General features: G+C 41.6%; 1 protein-coding gene across 1 annotated transcript in view; it reads left to right on the forward strand.

Annotated features, from left to right (window-relative positions):
- The window catches only part of galr1b (galanin receptor 1b), a 58,656-nt gene extending 42,470 nt beyond the window's left edge, over positions 1 to 16,186 (forward strand). The window contains exon 3 of the mRNA XM_056278897.1: positions 15,625 to 16,186. Coding sequence (XP_056134872.1) covers positions 15,625 to 15,942 — 318 coding nt within the window. The 3' untranslated portion in view covers positions 15,943 to 16,186. The remainder of the gene's footprint in view (positions 1 to 15,624) is intronic.
- The last annotated feature ends 5,246 nt before the right edge of the window (positions 16,187 to 21,432 follow it).

Consider the following 21,432-nt stretch of genomic DNA (forward strand, 5'->3'; position numbering starts at 1 on the left):
GGAGGTACTACAATAAGTCGTGGATCTCAGACACTAGAATTTATTGGAACCAATCCCATGCACAAACACACTGCTGGCATCTGCCTCACACACTTCCTGGAACACTCTCTGGATTACATACTTCTTCTTGGCCCTTTCTCCTCCTTCTTTTTTCTTGTCTTCTCCTTTATCACTATAGCTGTTATCCTAAACTGATATCGATAAGCTCGATTTAATTATGTTTTGTCAAACACATGTTAGCATCTGTTTCTACGTCTGTGCCTTATCAGATACATGTTGTCATTTTTTGTTTCTGAGTTTCCTTATCTCACTTGGGGTGATTGTCCCCTCTTGGAGAAGCAATGCTGATTGGTTGTTTAGCCGATCAAACATGCAGAAGAGGGGGGCTGATGGTATAAGCGGTTCCTGATAATTAATAAAGATTACCTTTGCAGCTGGAGAATCTGAACTCCACTTGTGGATTAACTCTTTCTAGGACACATTGGTATAAAAATTCCCTGTGCTATGCGCTACGTCTCCTTGGCGAAACTCCTTGCTGTCAGGTGAAAAGACACGGCTGGCGACTCCACATGTATCGGAGGAGGCATGTGGTAGTCTGCAGCCCCCCCCCCCCCCCAGATTGGCAGAGGCGGTGGAGCAGCAACCGAGACAGCTTGGTGAGGAAATTGGCCAAGTACAATTGGGGAGAAAAAGGGAGAAAAAATACAAAAGAAAAAAAGAAACAAAAATTCCCTGTGTTGTATGCCAAGCCTACAGGTTAAAAAACAAAAAGAAGTACGGGTTCCTAAGAAGGATATCTATTATGATTGTGGTTACCTAACCTATGCACGATAATGGGAGGTTGAACTAAGCATTAAGGTCATATTTTAATTGATGGCTGCCAGAAAAGTAGAACTGGACAAGCTTTGTTTTGTAAAGGCCCTTCAAATTTGAGGAAACCTTGAGTACTAGATGAGTGAAGCCAGACACTGACCGCTTAAACGAAAATTGAGAAAGTTGTCTTCAAAGTTACAGAGACTTCAGACTGATAAACTTTAAAATACTGTTTGCATTATTTGTGATTCTGTGGTCTAGCTTCCCACATATGACTGCTGTGATCTCCTGGTGATTCCTCAGTGTCTTGGCAAGAGGCTCAAGAGCTTCTGTGAACAAAAGTGGAGACAATGAGTGACCATTGCAAGCCCCTCAACCAAAGGAGAAAGAGGCTAAACAGCAAACTCTGAACAAAACATTTGCCATTGGGGAGTTATACCGCACATTAACCCATTTAATTAATTCCCAACCCCTCCCCCCAACACCTCACTCAAACCATTCAACGACAAGTGGATAGTCCTACTCCGCCTGTTCCAGTGCTTTTTAAGCATCTAAAGAGACAGCAAAAATTCTCTTATTTGCCGTCTACGAATATTGAACTTTGTTAGTAAGCCAAGGCATGTTCGTACACATTCAACCTTAGCCAAACGTTGTCTTAATAGAGACACAGATGCATGAGTGACTTGAACTTAGCTCCGTTTTCTTGTACTCAGATCACATAGCTGACGCCAAAACAGATATCAATGCCCACACCTTTACTATTGCATTACCCTTTACGATCCATGTGCAGTTACTGTAGAAAATAGTGTAATGAGAACAAAATATAGTACAATGAAATTACATACATAAAAGTATACATTGTGTGTAAAACCTGTTTACTAAGGATTAATTGAAATGGGGTTAAGTTCCTACTGTCTTTGAGCCATGAGTTTTGGTAATAGTGTAGTATAGTATAGTCTGTTCATATCAGACTTAGCGAGTGACTTGTTGAACATCATGGTTGGGGGCCTGTGTATTAATTTGGGCTTTTTTCCCCCCATAAAGTTCTTTCCCAAAATAGCCTTTGCTAACTGGATCTTGTTTCTTTTTCCCATTAATTTGAATAAATTATATAAACAGATACTTAATACTCATACATATAATACCACAGGGGAATCAGTTCATCTGGACATATGCAAATTGTCGTGACCATTAACTAGCATTAATGAGAGTTACTCTAGTTAATTGTCACAGTAATTTGCATATGAAACCGATCATTGTTTTCAGTCGTTATGCCACTGTATTGTTTATAAGGGTGAGGATACCTGCAGTCAGTTGAGACTGAAGCGGTCACTTAGATTAGTGATGAAATGTTTCTCTCAATAAACGTTGTGTCCAGATGAACTGATTCACCTTTCTGTGATTTTTTTTCAACCTGGATTATTGAGCATGCATAAAGACATACATATAATAGTCTATAACCAGCTACTTGTAATTTTATTGATTTCAATTTATTCTAACTCTTGCGTTGATTTGAACTCATTGTTAAAAATGTAAATCCTTTATGCTGGGCTGAAATGCTGATGCTTCATTTTAGAAGAAAAATCAAAGACTTTTTTTGAGCAGCCTCTTCGCTTATCTCCTCAGGAAACAGGAAACTCGTGAATGCATATTGTATATTGTGAGCCAGTATATCAGTACTGGCTCACAATATGCATTCACAAGTTTCCTCTTTCCTGCCTTGACTGTATGTGATGAAGCATTCATGGTGCTTCCATCTATCAATTTGCTTAAACATCTGCTATTTGAAATTCTGGATTATATACAAAGACTATTACTGGAAACATCATCGTGTGTGTGTGTGTGTGTGTGTGTGTGTGTGCGTGCGCGTGCGCGCGCACACGCTTTAGTCAGTGCATGAGACAAAATATATCTTCTCACACAATGGAGGAAGCTTAACGTAATGTCAAGGGATAAAATCAGGCTAGGGCTAGAGATTGTGAGAATGGGTTTATGTTTGGAAATATACTACTCAAGTAAGGCAATTTTGTAACATGAGAAACAGTAGTGCAAATATGTGTGTACATTTTTTGTATAGTGCACATTTGTGTTCCTCTGTGTGATTGTGTGCAGGACTGAAGCAAACAACAACAGTGTTGGGAAGGTTACGTTTGAAATGTAATAGGTTACAGATGACTAGTTAGCCCATTAAAATGTATTGAGTAATGTAACTATTTTAATTACTACATCAAAGTCATTTAATTTATCATGTTTGATTACTTTTTGGTTACTTTTCTAACAAATGATTTAAATTGGGCAATACAGCTGAAAAGTCCTAAGAACATACATTTTAACCAGGCAGTGTAGACCTCACAACAGTACTCAACACTTACTACTGTCAAACTTTTATTAAACGTTCTTCAATATCTCTCTTCAATATTTTGAATTAAGGTTGGAATGTTTTGATTTTTTGAAAGCACAACCACCAAAACAAAGAAGCTGTTTACCAAAAAGAACATATTCGGATGTAACCCTTTTGTAATCGTCAACATTTTGATTAGTAACTGTAATTTAATTACATATTTTCTGAGTAACTGCAACAGATTACAATTACATTTATTTTGTAATTTAATAACGTAACGCCATTACATGTATCTAGTTACTCCCTAACACTGAACTACTACTAGTACTACTGCTACTACTACTGCTACTACTACTTTCGGCTGCTCCTGTTAGGGGCCGCCACAGTAGATCATACGTTTCAATCTCTTCCTGTCCTCTGCATCTTTCTCTGTCACACCAGCCACCTGCATATCCTCTCTCACCACATCCATAAACCTCTTCTTTGGCCTTCCTCCTGTCCTCTTCCCTGGCAGCTCCATATTCAGCATCCTTCTCCCAATATACCCAGCATCTCTCCTCCACACATGTCCAAACCATCTCAATCTTGTAATCCTGTCCATCTTCGTCACTCCCGATGAAAATCTTAATATCTTAAACTCTGCCACCTCCAGCTCCTCCTCCTGTCTTTTTGTCAGTGCCACTGTCTCCAAACCATATAACACAGCTGGTCTCACTACCATCTTGTAAACCTTCCCTTTAACTCTTGCTGGTACCGTTCTTTCGCAGCTCACTACTGACACTCTTCTCCACCCACTCATACCCTGCCTGCACTCTCCTCTTTACCTCGTTTCTGCACTCCCCATTACTTTGGACAGTTGACCCCAAGTATTTAAACTCATATGCCTTCATCCACTCCCTAACACTGAACATCTACTGTTAATCCCGTAAGCAGAATGGGAAGGGAGATTTTTTTTATCTTTTACTTAGTCACAGGACTAGGACGTTTAAAATCCTCCACCGTGTTAGACTCTAGACGATTGTGTCCATTGTCAATCTCTGTAGGCTTTTGCACAACGTGAGAACATCGAAGTCAGTTTTGTAAGTCCTGTCGGCCAATGTAGATTTTGTTTTGTCACAATCTACATGAATGAAGTGCAAAATTTGGAGATGGTGGCAATATAGGGAAAAAAATTACTGTTGCTGGATTTTATTGACCCAAATTATTTAATGTAGGGTGATTCTAGTAGATTTCTGTCTTCATCCATCAGGAAAATAACAGTACGCTGGTGCCACAATGCATTTAAAGGGTATGAGAGGAGCTCATCAAGCCCATCCCAACTCTACCTGCTTATAATATATTCATCCTTGTCCTACCTCTTCATCAACTGTACCAAGGCTGCAGTGGTCACCAAAGTACCAAAAATATAATTAACATGCCCATGTGTTGCTGCACCCAGTTTCATGAAAACAGAGCCCTTACTTTACAGCAAGCAAAACATTTCCTCGAATTGAAGTTTGACATCGTGACACATACTAAGTACCAGTACAAACAGTGGTTTTCAGTGAATGCATCTCTATCTATCTATCTATCTATCTATCTATCTATCTATCTATCTATCTATCTATCTATCTATCTATCTATCTATCTATCTATCTATCTATCTATCTATCTATCTATCTATCTATCTATCTATCTATCTATCTATCTATCTATCTATCTATCTATCTATCTATCTGTCTATCTATCTGGGACAATAAACAATAAACAAACTATCTTAAATTACGTCCTATACTTAATGTCATGTCGGACCCTTGAAGGACAGTTTCCTGTGTATTTTACAATAGTTTCAAATATGTCTCCATCATGGGGCCTGACAACAACATGACTGTATTTAGGTTACATTCTCTTAACCGTAACTGGCCAAGTTTCCCTCTCTTCTTGAGCAGTGGTAATGGCTGCAATGACTTTCGCCAAAATGTCACGGTGCCCTCTTATATCTTAGCTGACAGCATCAATAGAAACTGTATACTTTAAAAAAGTAAATGAATCCCAACAGAGTTCATTTTATAGATAACGTGAGTGACAAGATTTAAACATTCTGCAATAATTTGCACATTAACCAGACACTGCAGATGGATCTTGCCTTTTGACTCATATATTTTGATCTTTGTGAGAGGATAAAAGAAGAACAGATGGAGTAATTCGAAAATACTGGAGCCCTAAACATGACAGGAGAGGGTGTTCATGACACGATAATGGTTATTGGGAGCCAATAGCAAGCTGGCTTGGCTCGGGTTAAGCATTGCTCTCTTGCACTTCAGTTTTCATGATGGAGCATTTCACTGTGAACATTTATTGTAGGGGATATTTTATTAATTATTTTCTTTGTTTATTAAGAGTTTATTTTTGGGTTTGTTTTAAAGTGTTGCAGGCCGACTTCATGTGCCATTTGACATGGAGTCCCTTTGGTGGGCACTATTTTTTGGGCCCCCCCCCTTTTCTCCCCAGTTGTATTGGCTAATTACCCCATTCTTCCAAGCTGTCCCGGTTGCTGCGCCACCCCCTCTGCTGGGGAGGGCTGCAGTCTACCACATGTCTGCTCCGATACATGAGGAGTCACCAGCTGCTTCTTTTCACATGACAGTGAGGAGTTTCACCAGAGGGACGTAGCGCGCTGACACGGCCAATTGTGTCTGTGCTGTAGGGACGCCTGACCAAGCCGGAGGTAACACAGGGATTCAAACCGGTAATCCCCCTGTTGGTAGACACAACCGGGTTGTTTTAAGATGAGAAAATAAAAATGTCCTGAAGCAGCAGAAAGAGGTAATAGATCTCAGAAAAAGAGGAAGATTATTCCAGTCAGATGAAACTTTGTATTGGAATGACCTGCGTCCCAATTTGAAAATTCTGTGGACCAAAAAAAAAGGGATATTGCATATGTCTGAGTGGATATGAAGATCTACACGGAACCAAAAACTGTTTCAAATAGAAACGATTATTAAACACATTTGAAGGTGAACTGAACCCAGTGAAATTGGCTTCTAGATTTAAGCTGCAACTAATTAAGCGATTCATAGATGAAAAAATGGTCAGCTCTATATGGACACTTCAGCACAAATCTACATAGAAAATTATACACACCATTAAGAGGCCTAAGGTAAGTGTCAAAAGTGTGCTGGTAGACAGTGTCAGCATAATCAATAATAGGTAGTATCAACTGAGAAATTAGGGCCATTTTGACAAGGATTAAATTGTTATGGCCAGACAACTGGGTCAGAGCAACTCTGGAACAGCAAGGCTTGTGGGGTGCTCCTGGTCAGAAGTGGTGAGTACCTACTGACAGTGGTCTGAGGAGGGACAAACCACAAACCATTGACAGGGTGTTGGGCGCCCAAGGCTCATCAATGTGTGAGGGCAATGAAGGCTATCCCATCTGGTCTGAACCGACAGAAGGTCCACTGTGGCACAAGTCACAGAAAATTTTAATGATGGTTGTGGTGTCACAACACACATTGTATCACACCCTGCTGCGTATGGGGCTGCGTAGCTGCAGACCAGTCAGAGTTCCCATGATGACCTCTGTCCTTTGTCGAAAGTGCCTACAATGGGCACGTGAGAGTTGCAACTGGACCTTGGAGCAATGGAAGAAGGTAGCCTGGTTCGATGAGTTCCGTTTTCTTTTAGATCACGTGGATGGCAGTGTATGTGTGCGCCGTTTACCTGGGGAAGTGATGGCACCAGGATGCACTGTGGGATGATAACAAGCAGGTGAAGGGAGTGTGATGCTCTGGGCAATATTCTTCTGGGAATCACTGGGCCCAGCCATTTATGTTTATGTCAGTTCGACACATGCCACCTACCTAAACATTGTTGCAGACCAAGTGCCACCTACCTACACATCATTGCAGACAGGTACACCCCTTCAAGGCAATGGTATTCCCTGATGGCAGGGGCCTCTTTCAGCAGGATAATGTGTGCCACACTGCACACATTGTTCGTGAATGGTTTGAGGAACATGATGAAATGTTCAAGGTGTTGCCCTTGCCTCCAAATTCTCCAGATTTCAATCTGATTGAGCATCTGTGGGATGTGCTGGAATGACAAGTCCGATCCATGACAGATCCACCTCACAACTTACAGGACTTGAAGCATCTGCTGCTAACATCTTGGTTCCAGATACCACAGGACACCTTCAGGGGTCTTGTAGAATCCATGCCTTGGTGGGTTGGCACTGATTTGGTGGCAAACGGAGGACCAATAACATATTAGGCAAGTTGGAGCGGGCAGGCAGCTTCAGCGTGAAGTCTACCCTAAACCACCATCAACTCAGGTGGCTTGGGCATGTTATTCGCATGCCCAGCGAACGACTCCCACGTAAAGTCCTCTATGGCCAACTACGCGTTGGTCAACACACTGCTGTTGGGCAGAAGAAGCGGTTCAAAGACCAAATGAAGACCACACTGAAAAGATGCCAGATCAACCCCTCTTCTTTGGAGGAACTTGCTTCCTGCCGCACAACCTGGCACTCTCACGTCTCAGAGGGAATGAAGTATATGGAAAACCAGCGCACACAAACCCATGTAGCAAAGCGTGCGAAGAGACATGCTCGCAAAGCTCCCCCTGCCCCCTCCAGCACCACTTTTACATGCCCCGTCTGCAACTGCAACTATGCATCCAGGATCGGACTATTCAGCTACCAAAGGACTCGCAAATAGGAGAAGATGGTCATCATCGGACACGATGGACAACCAGCAAGCAAGGCAAGTGGTCATAATGTTTTGGCTCATGAGTGTATGTTCAGTAGAGATTTTCATTTAAAGGGGAGACTAGAGCCTTTATCACTGCCACAGTTAGTTCCATGCTTACTTGATAAGCCACACAGGAAGGAATACACATCCTATATCCTGGCAATGTTACGTGTTTTCTACTCAGTTATAAAACAATTTTGATGTTTTGAAAATTTTCTCCTGTTCACCTTATGGAACTTACTTCCGGGCCTTGTATATCAGCAGGAATTTGGTGATTTGTATCATGGTACAATGTTAACGATTCAGTATATGACTTATTAATAATAATGACTTATTGTGATGGTGCAAACAGTGAAATTTATTGTGATATTTTATCAAAATTTTAGAAAAATGTCAAAAAGGCAACACCTCAATATGCATAAGATCTGAGTTTACACTTATCAATAGCCTCTTAAAGTAGCATTTTTTTCTCCTTTTACTTGAGCACTTCAGCTTTGCCTTCAGTCAGGTTTATTGCTTCTGCCAAGGACACTGTGTTTTGTCCCGTCTTTTTGTTTCTCTGTCAGCAAAAACAGATGGATCAATCCTCAGAAAATGACGTGAACAGATGGGCCTCAGGCAGAGGAACAATTGATTGGATTTTTCTTGATGGGGAAATTTGATTTGTGTTGATCGAAAGATGATTTTTTTTGGGGGGGGCGGGGACAATTTTCCTATATGTCTTGATGCATGCTCAATAATCCAGGTAAGAAAATCAAAGAAGGTTGAATCAGATCATCTGGATACAATGTTTATTGACAGATACGTTTCATCACTCAACTAAGTAACATATTCAGTCTAAACTGACTGCAGGTATCCCCACCCTTATAAACAATACAGTGGCATTACCTGCAGTCAGGAAGATGTCACTTAGCTGAGTGATGAAACATATCTGTCAATAAATGTTGTATTCAGTTGAACTGATTCAACCTTCTTTAATTTTCTTATATATACCTCCATGATTGGTATAATATTTAGAATTTCCTTGAGTAGAGATGCCTTATAGTGGCATCCCTAATGATTACATTTTTGAAAGGATGACAGACAATATAAAAGCCTTTCATCAGACTGGATACATTATACTTAATAATGAACTTAAAGGGATAGTTTAGCAATTTTTGTGCTGCGGTAATGCAGTATAGATAGGGTGTTATGTTATTGATATATTTTGTTCTTATTTCTATTTCTTATTTTATTTTATTTCTATTTGTTTCTGTTTTCTTGTTTCTATTTGTTTCTATTTTCTTATCTTGTTTCTTGTTAGTTTTTAGTTATTAGAGTGTGAGTGTCTGTAATAGAACCCAATTTCCCCTCAGGGATGAATAAAGTATAAATAAAAGGCTTGATTCTGCAGACTGCAAACATTAATCATGAGTTTATCCATTGTTTTTGTATAGAGGCTCTGCTTGTGCTAGCTAGCTACAGCTCAATGCAAGCCACAGGGGATTCTCTTTCAGTTCAAAAAAGCCCTCCACAGTTCAAACAAAGCCAAAATAATGTTACGAGAGTCTGTCATGGTGAATTTGAATGTTTATTCAAAATTTCAAGGTTGTTTTACTTCCAAATATCTTTGTGTTTACTGGACTATTGGCATTTTTGGAGTGGCTCTTGCCAGCACTCACTGGCAGTAGAGAAAGAAGTGGTCAAGCTGCACATGGACGCACACTTACCACTTTCCCTCATGCACAATTCCACCGTCACTTAGTGGTTATTACCTGGAGGCTGGAGTGGGCTGTCAGCTGCATTTTCTCTAATACCCAAAAAGAAGGGAGCTGCTTATGTATAACCACAGTTGTGCTATATCCAGCATGGGAGAGAGGCAACTCTTGAGCTAGTGGTTTTAAAGTTGTTTTTTTTGTCTGTTTCTGTATGTAATGCTGAATACATTACTTATGGCATTAACATCAACTGTCCTTAATAACTTTATGGGTAGAAAACACTAACACTGCTAAAATGAAGAGTAATCGTTCCTGGAGTACGATTGCAACAAAGCACCATTAGTGTGGTAAAACTAACTTGTCTTCCTCTCAAGTCTGCTTCGCTGGTCATTAAACTGAGAAGTGCTACATTATACAGAGCTCAACATGTCAAACAAATGATCATCTTCCCAAGGTTGTGTAGAGAAGAAGCCAACACAAGTTCGAAAGTCTCTAGTAGAAGATACATTAGGCGCCTGTCTGATTAACCAAACTGCATGTAGGATTCCCTCACAAATTTCCCCTCTCCCTCTACTCCTATGCACATACACACACACACACACACACACACACACACACACACACACACACACACACACACACACACGCACCAACCCTGTATTCCCATGCTATGCTTTGTGTTGGCTTCCCTCTCACTGTGAATTTTTGATCCACGAATTAAATTCTCTCAGGGGTTTGTTTTTTAAACTACTAGGGTGCTTAATTTTTCAGTCTCTTCCCAACTTTGGAGGAGAGCTGTACTCCCATGCTTTCTCCCCTTAGTAAAAGCCAAGTTATCATTTGTCACTCTGAAAGATTTCTGTTTTTAATTGCTAAACCTAAGGGAACATTAATAATTTGTCTCTAGCACCTCGCATATAGTATATCTCCCGCTGTAATGCCTGAACACCATATGTGTAGTTTATTTTCCTAGAGAAGTCCATGAATACTGGCATGACATCTAGCGCTTTACCTGGGCCCCCGTCCACAGGGTTAGTGGTTGTGTCACGAAGGGCATCTTATGTAAAATTTTGCCAAAACAGTATGTGGAATGACAAGACCATACCAGATCGGTCGAGGCGCCATACCGGATCGGTCAAGGCCCAGGTTAACAATGGCCGCCATTGGTACTGTGCCCTCACAGGGTACAAGGGAAACTGTAAAATCTGCTGTGGTGACCCCTAGGGATGCCCCCCGAAACCCGGTTCTAAACGGGAACCGGTTCTAAATTAGTAAAAACCGGAGCATTTTTAAGATCCGACGTTTTCGGTTCTGCTATCGGTAGTCGGTAGGTACTCGAGAAATCATGGAGTGAGATTTATATTGTGGCAATTGTGTTTTTCGAGGAATTTAAACGTCGCGAACATAATCTTGTTTGCCGTTTTCTCCATCTCTCTGTCTCGCTCTCTTACTGCGCGAGGGGCGGGGCTGTGCTGTGCTCCATACACTCGCTCACACACGCACAGACAGCTCTGCTCAAGCGCTCATCATGGCGGAGAGAACTAAACGTTCAAAAGTTCGGGTATATTTTTCAAAAGTCGATGACAACAACGCTCGTTGCCACAAGTGCAACAAATCATTTGCCAGTAAGGGTGGCAATACAAGCAATCTGTCGAAACATCTTTTGTCGAAACATGGTATTAATCTGCAGAAATGCGGCGTTTTCCACTGCTTTGCTCGTAGTGTTCCATCCACGTCCACTGCAGGTAAGCCGTATGAGCCATAGATACGGAGTTAGCTAGGCTAATACCGAATTATTACAAATAGGCCAATAAATAAGATATAATTGCTTAGCTAGTTGTTTAGCTACAAATATATAAGCCATAGATACGGAGTTAGCCAGGCTAATAGCCGAGGACACTATAAGTCAGGAGAGATCACGACTCCTGCCGGAGAAGGCAGATATGTTGATTTTTCTGCAGAAGAACTGTTAGGATAATGTTCTAGGTTCTTGTTTGTTTGAACTTCCGTTAGCCTTTTGCTGTAAAAATTTATTTTTAATATATATTTTTTCTTTATCTTTATCTACTTTTATTTTTTATCTTATTTGTTGTTGTTGAATGTTGATTATAAAGTCTATAATTCAGACGCATTTAAAACATTGCTGCTGCTGTTGCTGCTGAATAAATAATATTTGTTTATATTTATATAAAGTTATACACTCACCGGCCACTTTATTAGGCACACCTGTCCAACTGCTCGTTAACGCAAATTTCTAATCAGCCAATCACATGGCAGCAACTCAATGCATTTAGGCATGTAGACATGGTCAAGACGATCTGCTGCAGTTCAAACCGAGCATCAGAATGGGGAAGAAAGGTGATTTAAGTGACTTTGAACGTGGCATGGTTGTTGGTGCCAGACGGGTTGGTCTGAGTATTTCAGAAACTGCTGATCTACTGGGATTTTCACGCACAACCATCTGTAGGGTTTACAGAGAATGGTCCGAAAAAGAGAAAATATCCAGTGAGCGGCAGTTCTGTGGGCGAAAATGCCTTGTTGATGCCAGAGGTCAGAGGAGAATGGCCAGACTGGTTCGAGCTGATAGAAAGGCAACAGTAACTCAAATAACCACTCATTACAACCGAGGTATGCAGAAGAGCATCTCTGAACACACAACACGTCGAACCTTGAGGCAGATGGGCTACAGCAGCAGAAGACCACACCGGGTGCCACTCCTGTCAGCTAAGAACAGGAAACTGAGGCTACAATTCGCACAGGCTCACCAAAATTGGACAATAGAAGATTGGAAAAACGTTGCCTGGTCTGATGAGTCTCGATTTCTGCTGCGACATTCGGATGGTAGGGTCAGAATTTGGCGTCAACAACATGAAAGCATGGATCCGTCCTGCCTTGTATCAACGGTTCAGGCTGGTGGTGGTGGTGTAATGGTGTGGGGGATATTTTCTTGGCACACTTTGGGCCCCTTAGTACCAATTGAGCATCGTGTCAACGCCACAGCCTACCATGTCCATCCCTTTATGACCACAGTGTTCCCATCTTCTGATGGCTACTTCCAGCAGGATAACGCACCATGTCATGACGCTTGAATCATCTCAGACTGGTTTCTTGAACATGACAATGAGTTCACTGTACTCAAATGGCCTCCACAGTCACCAGATCTCAATCCAATAGAGCACCTTTGGGATGTGGTGGACCGGGAGATTCGCATCATGGATGTGCAGCCGACAAATCTGCAGCAACTGCATGATGCTATCATGTCAATATGGACCAAACTCTCTGAGGAATGTTTCCAGTACCTTGTTGAATCTATGCCACGAAGGATTAAGGCAGTTCTGAAGGCAAAAGGGGGTCCAACCCGGTACTAGCAAGGTGTACCTAATAAAGTGGCCAGTGAGTGTATAATAGAATAATAACGCAATGTCGATTCTGTTCTTAATTGTCTTTTTTCTTGCATAATAATCAAAAAGAACCGATAAGAGTATCGATAAAGTACCGAACCGATAAGCAGTACCGATAAGAGTAGTAGTATCGATAAAATCCTAACGATACCCATCCCTAGTGACCCCTGAGAAATGGGGAATAAGCCGAAAGAAACTTTTTCTAGAGAAGGACAGGTTTGTTGTGTGTGGCCATCATGAGCTCATGTTTACTTAAAGGACATTTTGAAACCACTCTTCACTGGGTTTAAGGATGCACGGTGATATCGGCATGTCATCGGTATCGGCAGATAAAGGCTTTAAAAGGAAATATCGGCATCAAGCTTGAAATGCCATTATGACAGGCCGATAAGTTGACGGTTTAATTATGTGCACGCGACAACTGTTGACTAGGCATGGATGTGGCCTGTCACATAGGCGGGGCGCATAGGCACCGGTTTATGTCTTTGCCCATGGGTGCCCAAGTTAAGTGACTACCACCACGGTGATGATTGTCACAAAATAACTTTTATTGCGCTTGCTTTAGTAATTACCCTGATGTAGGCTTACTAGCCTGCTGTCGTCTGTCAGATGTAGACACAAACCGCATCGAAATGCGACACTGCTCTGCAACAAATAATAACAAGCTACACCATAATCAGCACACAAATCTTGTTTATCTAGTTATTCATTTATATTTTGATTGGCCTCCCCCATGGGTTCTCAACCTCTTCGGTGGGTGCTCGAGCACCGGAACACCCATCGAAAAGGTTGAGCACCCACGGGATCGGCACCTATGGCGGTATGGGGCGGGATTTCTTACCTGCTGTACCAACTGTGTCTGTGTTGCATGTGGTTGCGTCCCAGCCGTGTTTTCTGAGGAGATTTCAAGTAGGCTACTTTGGAAAATGGGTAGGTTAAGTGGCAAATGCTGCAGCTGGTAGTGAATCAATTAACTAGATTGTTTTAATTACAGGATCATTGATACACATTAATTTGATTGATTTATTTTAATGTGCAATAAAAAAACCCACTAGATTGCATTCCCTCTGGTACAATGAGGTATTTATTCTAATCATTTTTAAACAGATTGTACTTGTTTTTAGCACAGTTCCATGTAGTTTTTACTTGTTGGATGGCCGAGCAGCCACGCATAGGGAGAGATAGAAAAAATAAAATAGATTAGCCTCGTTAAAATAGAGGATCCGCAGCGTGATGCCCGGAGGACTGCCCATTGTTCTGATGGCCCATTATTCGAAAACCCCAATCGTCCAAAAAATATCCAGTTAGACCAAAAGCCCATTTGTCCTACAGCCCATTATTCTGGAAACAAAAGCCCGCTTCTCCGAAGGCCCATTGCTCTGAAAATACACACTCTTTTAAGTTTTTTGCCCTTAATATATTAGTGGATTTTGACGTGCAAATATGAAGCTACTGTTTACAACTAATTCGCGAGAATAGCAGGTGTACCCAGCAAAAAAAAAAAATCCCCAGCACGTCCCCTAAAGGTCCTCTCTGAACATCAGGTAAATGTCATTGTGTAGGGTTTTCGTTACGTCACGGGGGACGTTAATGCGAGACGTTCAAAGAACATTCCACAACATCCCCGGTGACGTCTAGAAAACTTTTCCCCTAACGTCCCTGTAATGTCCTCAGGACGTTACAGGTACGTGGACCCACAATAACGTCCCCGTGACGTAATTTCGGAACTTTACAGGGACGTCCCGCAATAACATCCCTGTGACGTAATGATAGCTCTACACAATGACATTTACCGGACGTTCGGAGAGGACCTTTTTATTTGTTTTATTTTTTTGCTGCCCCAGTAAACAAAACAAAAAACGTCCCCAGCACGTCCCCTAAAGGTCCTCTCTGAATATCCGGTAAATGCCATGTGTAGGGTTTTCATTATGTCACGGGGACGTTATTGTGAGACGTTCAAAGAACATTCCACAACATCCCCATGATGTCCATCTAGAAGGCTTTCCCCTAATGTCCCTGTAATGTCCTCAACGTCCGAGGGTCTATAAGACTTTTCCCCTAACATCCCTGTAATGTCCTTGGGACATTCCATGATAACGTCCCCGGGATGTCTAGAGGACTTTCCCCTAACGTCCCTATAATGTATTAGGGACGTTACAAGGACGTCTCACAATAACATCCCCATGACATAATTTCAGGACTTTACAGGGACATCTCACAATAACATCCCCGTGACATAATGACCAGCCAAAATGAGTTGGAAAATATCTGCTTATTGGATATCGCCAGAAATCCCATATCGTGCATCCCTAACTGGGTTATAGTACATCGTAACATGATTATTAAACCTAAAAATGAGACTGGTTGAGAGCATTTCCCTTAAACACTTTCAAGTCTCTGAAACAGTTAATGGCAGTGTTTGAACAACTTCATTATTCCCTTTTTAAAGCATTATGTGTGCTATCTGGCAAATCTTGTTGTTGGTTTTAAAGATTAAAATAAAAATAGCTAGGACAGACTCCCCTTTAACCCTTGATGGTACTTTTGAAGGTGGATCGCCTTGAAGTTGCACCATAACTCCAGCCTAACTAATCTACTAACCCCCCTTCTCTCTCTCTTTTTCTCCCCATCTGCCACTCCAGACAGCTCAGACGGTGCTGCTGGTAGTTACGGCCTTCCTCATCTGCTGGATGCCCTATCACATTATTGCCATGTGGGTGGAGTTTGGCACCTTCCCCCTGAATGATGCATCCTTTGCCTTCCGCATCGTCTCCCACTGCCTCTCCTACGGCAACTCCTGCATCAACCCCATCCTATACGCTTTCCTGTCAGAGAACTTCCGCAAGGCCTGTCGCCAAGTCTTCACATGTCACTTCCTGTACCCATCGCCCCCGGCGAAGAAAGTGGTACGCATGCGCATGGAGAACTTCTCTACCACACACTCCACCACCAACATATGAACGGATCCAGAGACAGAGAGGATGTGATCAGCAATGCTGGAATAGTTTTAAAATTGCAAGATCTCATTATAGATAAATGGGAGTCTCTTGGCTAATTAACTGTTGTTGCCAGCTCTATGGCTTATAGTATTGTGGTATTAGGCAGGACATGTAGTGTTGATTATGTCATTGGCTATTCAATATAGTGAAGTCCTATAGGTTTAGCTACAGACGGCTGTTTTTTCATGTCAAAAAATGAGGAAATCAGACAACCTTGATTAGCATCGGCCCAAGTTTTCTGATTTCCAGGAAAATGAACTCGCGAGAGTTCTTGATTGGCTTCGTGGAAGGTCTGCCTCATCAGGTTGCAAAATCTGAGAATCACGTTTGTGATGTTAAGTTTTTTTACTGTCTATTGAGAAATGTAGTTAGCGGATTGAGCAGTGAACTCTAAAGTGTCAGAAATCACTGTATATTGCCCTTTATTAAGGCATTTATCTAACCACCATATTTGAGCTTATTGGTTGCCCATGTAATGACAGTTTCCTGGGCCATTATTGAGTATAGTTAGATATATCTGTGGTTAGAGCCCCGTCCACTATCTACTATCCTTGGGATTTGCTGTTATTCATATTCCTCTCCATATAATATCCGCGGTTAACAGGCTTAATAAAAAAAAATTCTGAAAAAAGGTGAATGGAAGCAGGCTTTAGAAGTGCTGGCCTTAATCTGGCTGTCACAATAACTTTCCGAGAGCAGCGTTTACTCAGAATGAATGAACTACATCCGTAGCAAAGGACAGTAAAAGACTGCACATTGTTTTACACTATGGTAATATGTTTGCTGTGTTTTAGGACCTTTATTTTACAATTATAGACATTCAATGGACTGCCCAGAAGGACTTAAAATGAGAAAGCAGGTAGTGGCTCAGTGTCTTGCTCAAGGACAAGTTTAAAAATCATGGTGGATGTGTTAGTTGTTTTATGCATCTTAACAGTGACAGGTTGAACTCTGACTGACTTTGCCACCCTGCAAGGAGTTCACTTGCTTAATATCCACAATCTTTCAGCAGCCATTCTGCTTTTGTTACCAGAAGTGTGTTTAGGCTTAGGTGACTTTTATAGCCTCGTGGTCGAGGACCAAAAAGTGCACTGAAAATGCAGTTGGGCTTATTAAAGATTAAAAATAAAATACATAATTACTTAACAAATGTATATTTATTATTAACACCTTTGCATGGAAGATATTGCAGTTTGTAAGTGTCTAGGGAAAAGCTCCAATGTTGTGATGAGACAGCTTTAAATGTCTGCCTTTGTCTCACTCAACTGTCAATCTGCTGCTTATTGATGTCTTCATCTTGACATTGTTTTTGAATTGTCAATCATTGTCATTGTGTGTGGACTGAAAAGAATGGTGTCTTTGTGAAGAAGTTGTTTGGTGAAGAAGATACAAAGGATTGCACCTTGAAATAGATTTACAGAAGCAAGGTACTGTGTGTTTATGACTCTCCTGCATTTTAAAGAAAGCCCAATTGAAGATGTGGATTCCAAGGTTAATAAATAAAGAGACTCGCAAGGAGTTTGAGACAATCACAATAAGGGCAACATTTATTTCCAAAGCATGATCCATAACCCACCTAGCAATATCAACCACCTTTAAGACCAGGCGGGATGTTTGTCTACATGGAAAAACTGTCAGGGAGAGCTGCAGCCCCACTCAAACTTTGGGCTTTGCTCGTCACAGAATGCCATCGTAGCTACTGTTATCCCATCACAAACATAGTCACACATATGTATGCTTCTAAGATATCTACTTTCTATACCTCTAAAATATGCACAATCGTGCAATGTCGATTTACATGCACTCACATAGGAGCACAATCACATGCCTATACACAAATATATGCATGAATAATCCTACTGTGTACAGCTGCAAGCACAAACTAAACATATTCATATTTAACACACATATTGCACATGGTAATTATAATTTTTTTTCTGCAAACTCTCTTGGACCCCTCTCACCCTGCCACAGTCCTTGTTGGTTTGTAAGTGAACTAAATACTGTCTCACACAAGATTGATTTTAAAACACTCACCATTGAAAGCATTGCTGCGGTGTCAGTCTTTGGAAAACTGAATGGGAAATAATCCTGTTTAATCCTAAAACTGCTGTTAGTTCTACGAGAGCCAATAATTTGAGTGTAACATGATAGCCAGATGTTTAGCTTTTACCACCTAGCTAATTTTTTTGGGCCCCTTTGTTGAACTGTGCTGAACTGCTGTCTGTGTTATATTGGTTGTTTATTTAAAAAGTGTTTTCAGGAACATTGCCATCCTGAAGAAGGCTGTTCGAGGATGATTTCATCTTTACCAGATGCTGCTGTGTTCTCTCTGTTGGAAACTAGGCTGTCATTTGGGTATAGTGGGAGGGACTTTGCACACATTTTTGCACATTTAAATCTACAGATTTAATAAAACAGCTATGCTCTACAAGCATTATTTTCAAATCAAGTGCTTCATCATAAAACACTGACCATTAACGTTACAAAGGGAAACATGTTGCATCTTTTTAATTACTTAATATTTCTAATATCTTTTAAATATGGAATATATAGAAAGACTATTTTTGCAACAGTTATTTTGTTTTGCTAATCACTACATAAATATATTTCAGAATTGATATGCACTCTACCTTCTTTTATTGCCTATTCAACTTATATATTTGATGAGTCCAACTTAACTACAATACTTGACTTTCCACAGAGCTTTCCAGTGTACCTCATGTCTCCTTCAGCTCAAATGGCAGTGGAATAACTGGCACTTCAAAAACATACTGAACAACCAAATGACTGCTTCTGCTCCAGGCTCTTCTGCACCTCTGCTCCTCATACAAAATGGCACTGTCAGGAGGATGGGTGCTACGGAAACTCAGGAAGTACAGACGGACTGATGTGAAGTAACATAATTTCCACAGAGAATATTAATAACCGTAAATTAAAATAATAACTCAATAAGATAAAATTCACAAATACTTAGCCAAATTATTAAATGATAAATAAATTCCAAAATACTAATTGGAAATAAAGAAATTAATTAAGACCATTTTTAACTCCGTTACGCTCACCCCCACTGAATTTTATTGAATTTGAGCACCAGCTACACAGTACTCGCTATAGAAAACACTACAAATCACAATGGGTCATCATAAAGAAAGCCAACATCAATAAGGATGAAGTGGTATGAGAGCAGCTCTTATCCCTCAATCCAACAACTGGCAACAGGGTGCCTTGTATACCCCACAAGACCCTAACACAGTGCAGTGTAGGCCCAAGACAGTAAAAAAAAAACATGGAACATTATACCAATACAAAAACTTTCAGTCCTTTAAAGATATAGGCTATCTGATCACGAATTTAGTCAGCAAAAGCCTGGAACACAGACTTGCAAACAGCCTTAACACTGAACTTGTTTGGAACAACATCCTGCCTGGACATGGTTTGTATGAGCCTGTTCACAGGTTTAACTAGGTGACCAAATCTTGTCCTGGCCTGTGTCTGTGTATTAGAATGAACACAGTGTGTGAGTGAGGTCTGATCAACAGATTGCAGAGCATCTCATGTGTTGTCTGTCTGTGTCATGGTGTTGAGAGCAGGGTTTGGTAGTCCCACATATGCTGGAACTACCACAGTAGTCACAGGGCTAGAGTCACAGGTCACAGACTGATCTGTCACATAGTCCACAGGTGAGACTGAGGTGTCCTGGGGTTCAGAGATCACACTTGTTCTATCAGTAATTTCCACCACTGACAGTATTGGTGTAGACAACTGTGTAATCCATTCTATGGCTCTCCTCTCAGAGTCCACAGGTTCTGGATCAGTCAAGCAGTACTGTCCCTCTCGCACAGACACAGGTAAGTTTCTGTCATCTTCAGTATCAAGGCTTCCACTAGCTACACAAAGATCCCCGCTCTTTCTCTCAGACAAGGGCTCTCCTGTCTCTCCCACATCATCACTTCCTGGAGCGGAGGATTCTGTAACAGGCATGGATGAGGTAAGGTCAGACATTTCACATGTGCCACCCACAGGAAGGAAATTGGCCAGCATCAGCAGGTTGCTGTGGATCACCTTCTCCTGTCCAGTGATTGTGTCTCAGATCCTGTATGTGTGCGTCTCTGTGTTCATGTCCATGACAGTGTAGATGGTTGATTCCCACCAATCAGCAAGCTTCGTTTTACCTCTTTCCTTCCTGTTGGCCAATAGAACTCTGTCACCAATCTCAATTTTGGACCCCTTTACCTTCCTGTTGTACAGCTGAGCAAGTCTATTCTGCTCTTTTGCAGCATGGTCCTGGGGAATCACCATCACTTCTTTCAGATCATTGGAAAGACATGCCACATACTTATAATAGCTCGTCACAGCAGAGTCATGAAGGACAGTACGAAAGAAGACATCAACAGGTAGGTGAGGGACCAAGCCAAACATGAGGTAAAAGGGGGGATAGCCTGTTGTCTTATGGACTGTGCAGTTGTACATGAACACCAGAGTCTGCAAGCGTCATGGCCAGTCAGCTTTCTCTTCAGGGGACAACGCACGGATCATGCCACCCAAGGTCCGATTGAATCGTTCCACACTCCCGTTTCCCATCGGATGGTAGGGGGTTGTGTGTGATTTCCTGACACCTGAGACCCTGAGGAGTTTACTTATCAGCCGACTCTCCACGTTTGTGCCTTGGTCACTATGGATCCTTTCTGGGAATCCAAAGACAGAAGTACCAATCCCAGCGAACCCTTGCCACCTGCTTAGCTGTCTTAGCCATCCTCGTGAAAGGGCCAGTTATCACCAAGACATCGACAGACCTGTTTCTGGAGTCTTCGACAGTCCAAAAGTCAACACAGGTCAGTTCCAACGGCCTGGTTGATGTTATACTCTCCAGATGAGCCCTCCCTTCAGGCTCATTATCTTGCTGACAATGCATTGCTGACAATGACAGACATAATCTCTCAAATCTCTGTCGAGATTTGGCCAGAAAAACCTCTGTCTTGCCAAGCTGAGGCTCCTGGACTGAGCTTGATGTCCGGCTCCATCGTGAATCCCTTGCGGAACCTCAGACTTTAGTCTGTCTCTTAGCATTCACGGCAACATGGCTCATGGAGAATGATTCTGATGCCTCACTGGATATAAATAGCTTTGGCGCTCCCATAAGGCTGGACCGGGATAATGCGGTAACACAGAAATCCCACGGAGGGAGTGTGTGCCTGTATATCAATCGCAGATGGTGCAACAATTTTACTGTATGGGAGCGTCAAAGGAGTATGTCAAAGGAGGAGGAGGTACTGAGAGAGAGAACCCAAGAGATTGAGAGGTATAAAAGACGTTGGAATCTGCAAATCAACTGATTTAAAGAGAGGAATGGAGAAACAGAGAAAACATAAGAGAGGATATCATCCACCTTCTCTGTCGTGTAATACCACACCTGGCACCAAATATGGAGGACATTGTCGACACTGTTCA

This window comes from Lampris incognitus, chromosome 4 (assembly GCF_029633865.1).
Source record: "Lampris incognitus isolate fLamInc1 chromosome 4, fLamInc1.hap2, whole genome shotgun sequence".
NCBI lineage: Eukaryota > Metazoa > Chordata > Actinopteri > Lampriformes > Lampridae > Lampris > Lampris incognitus.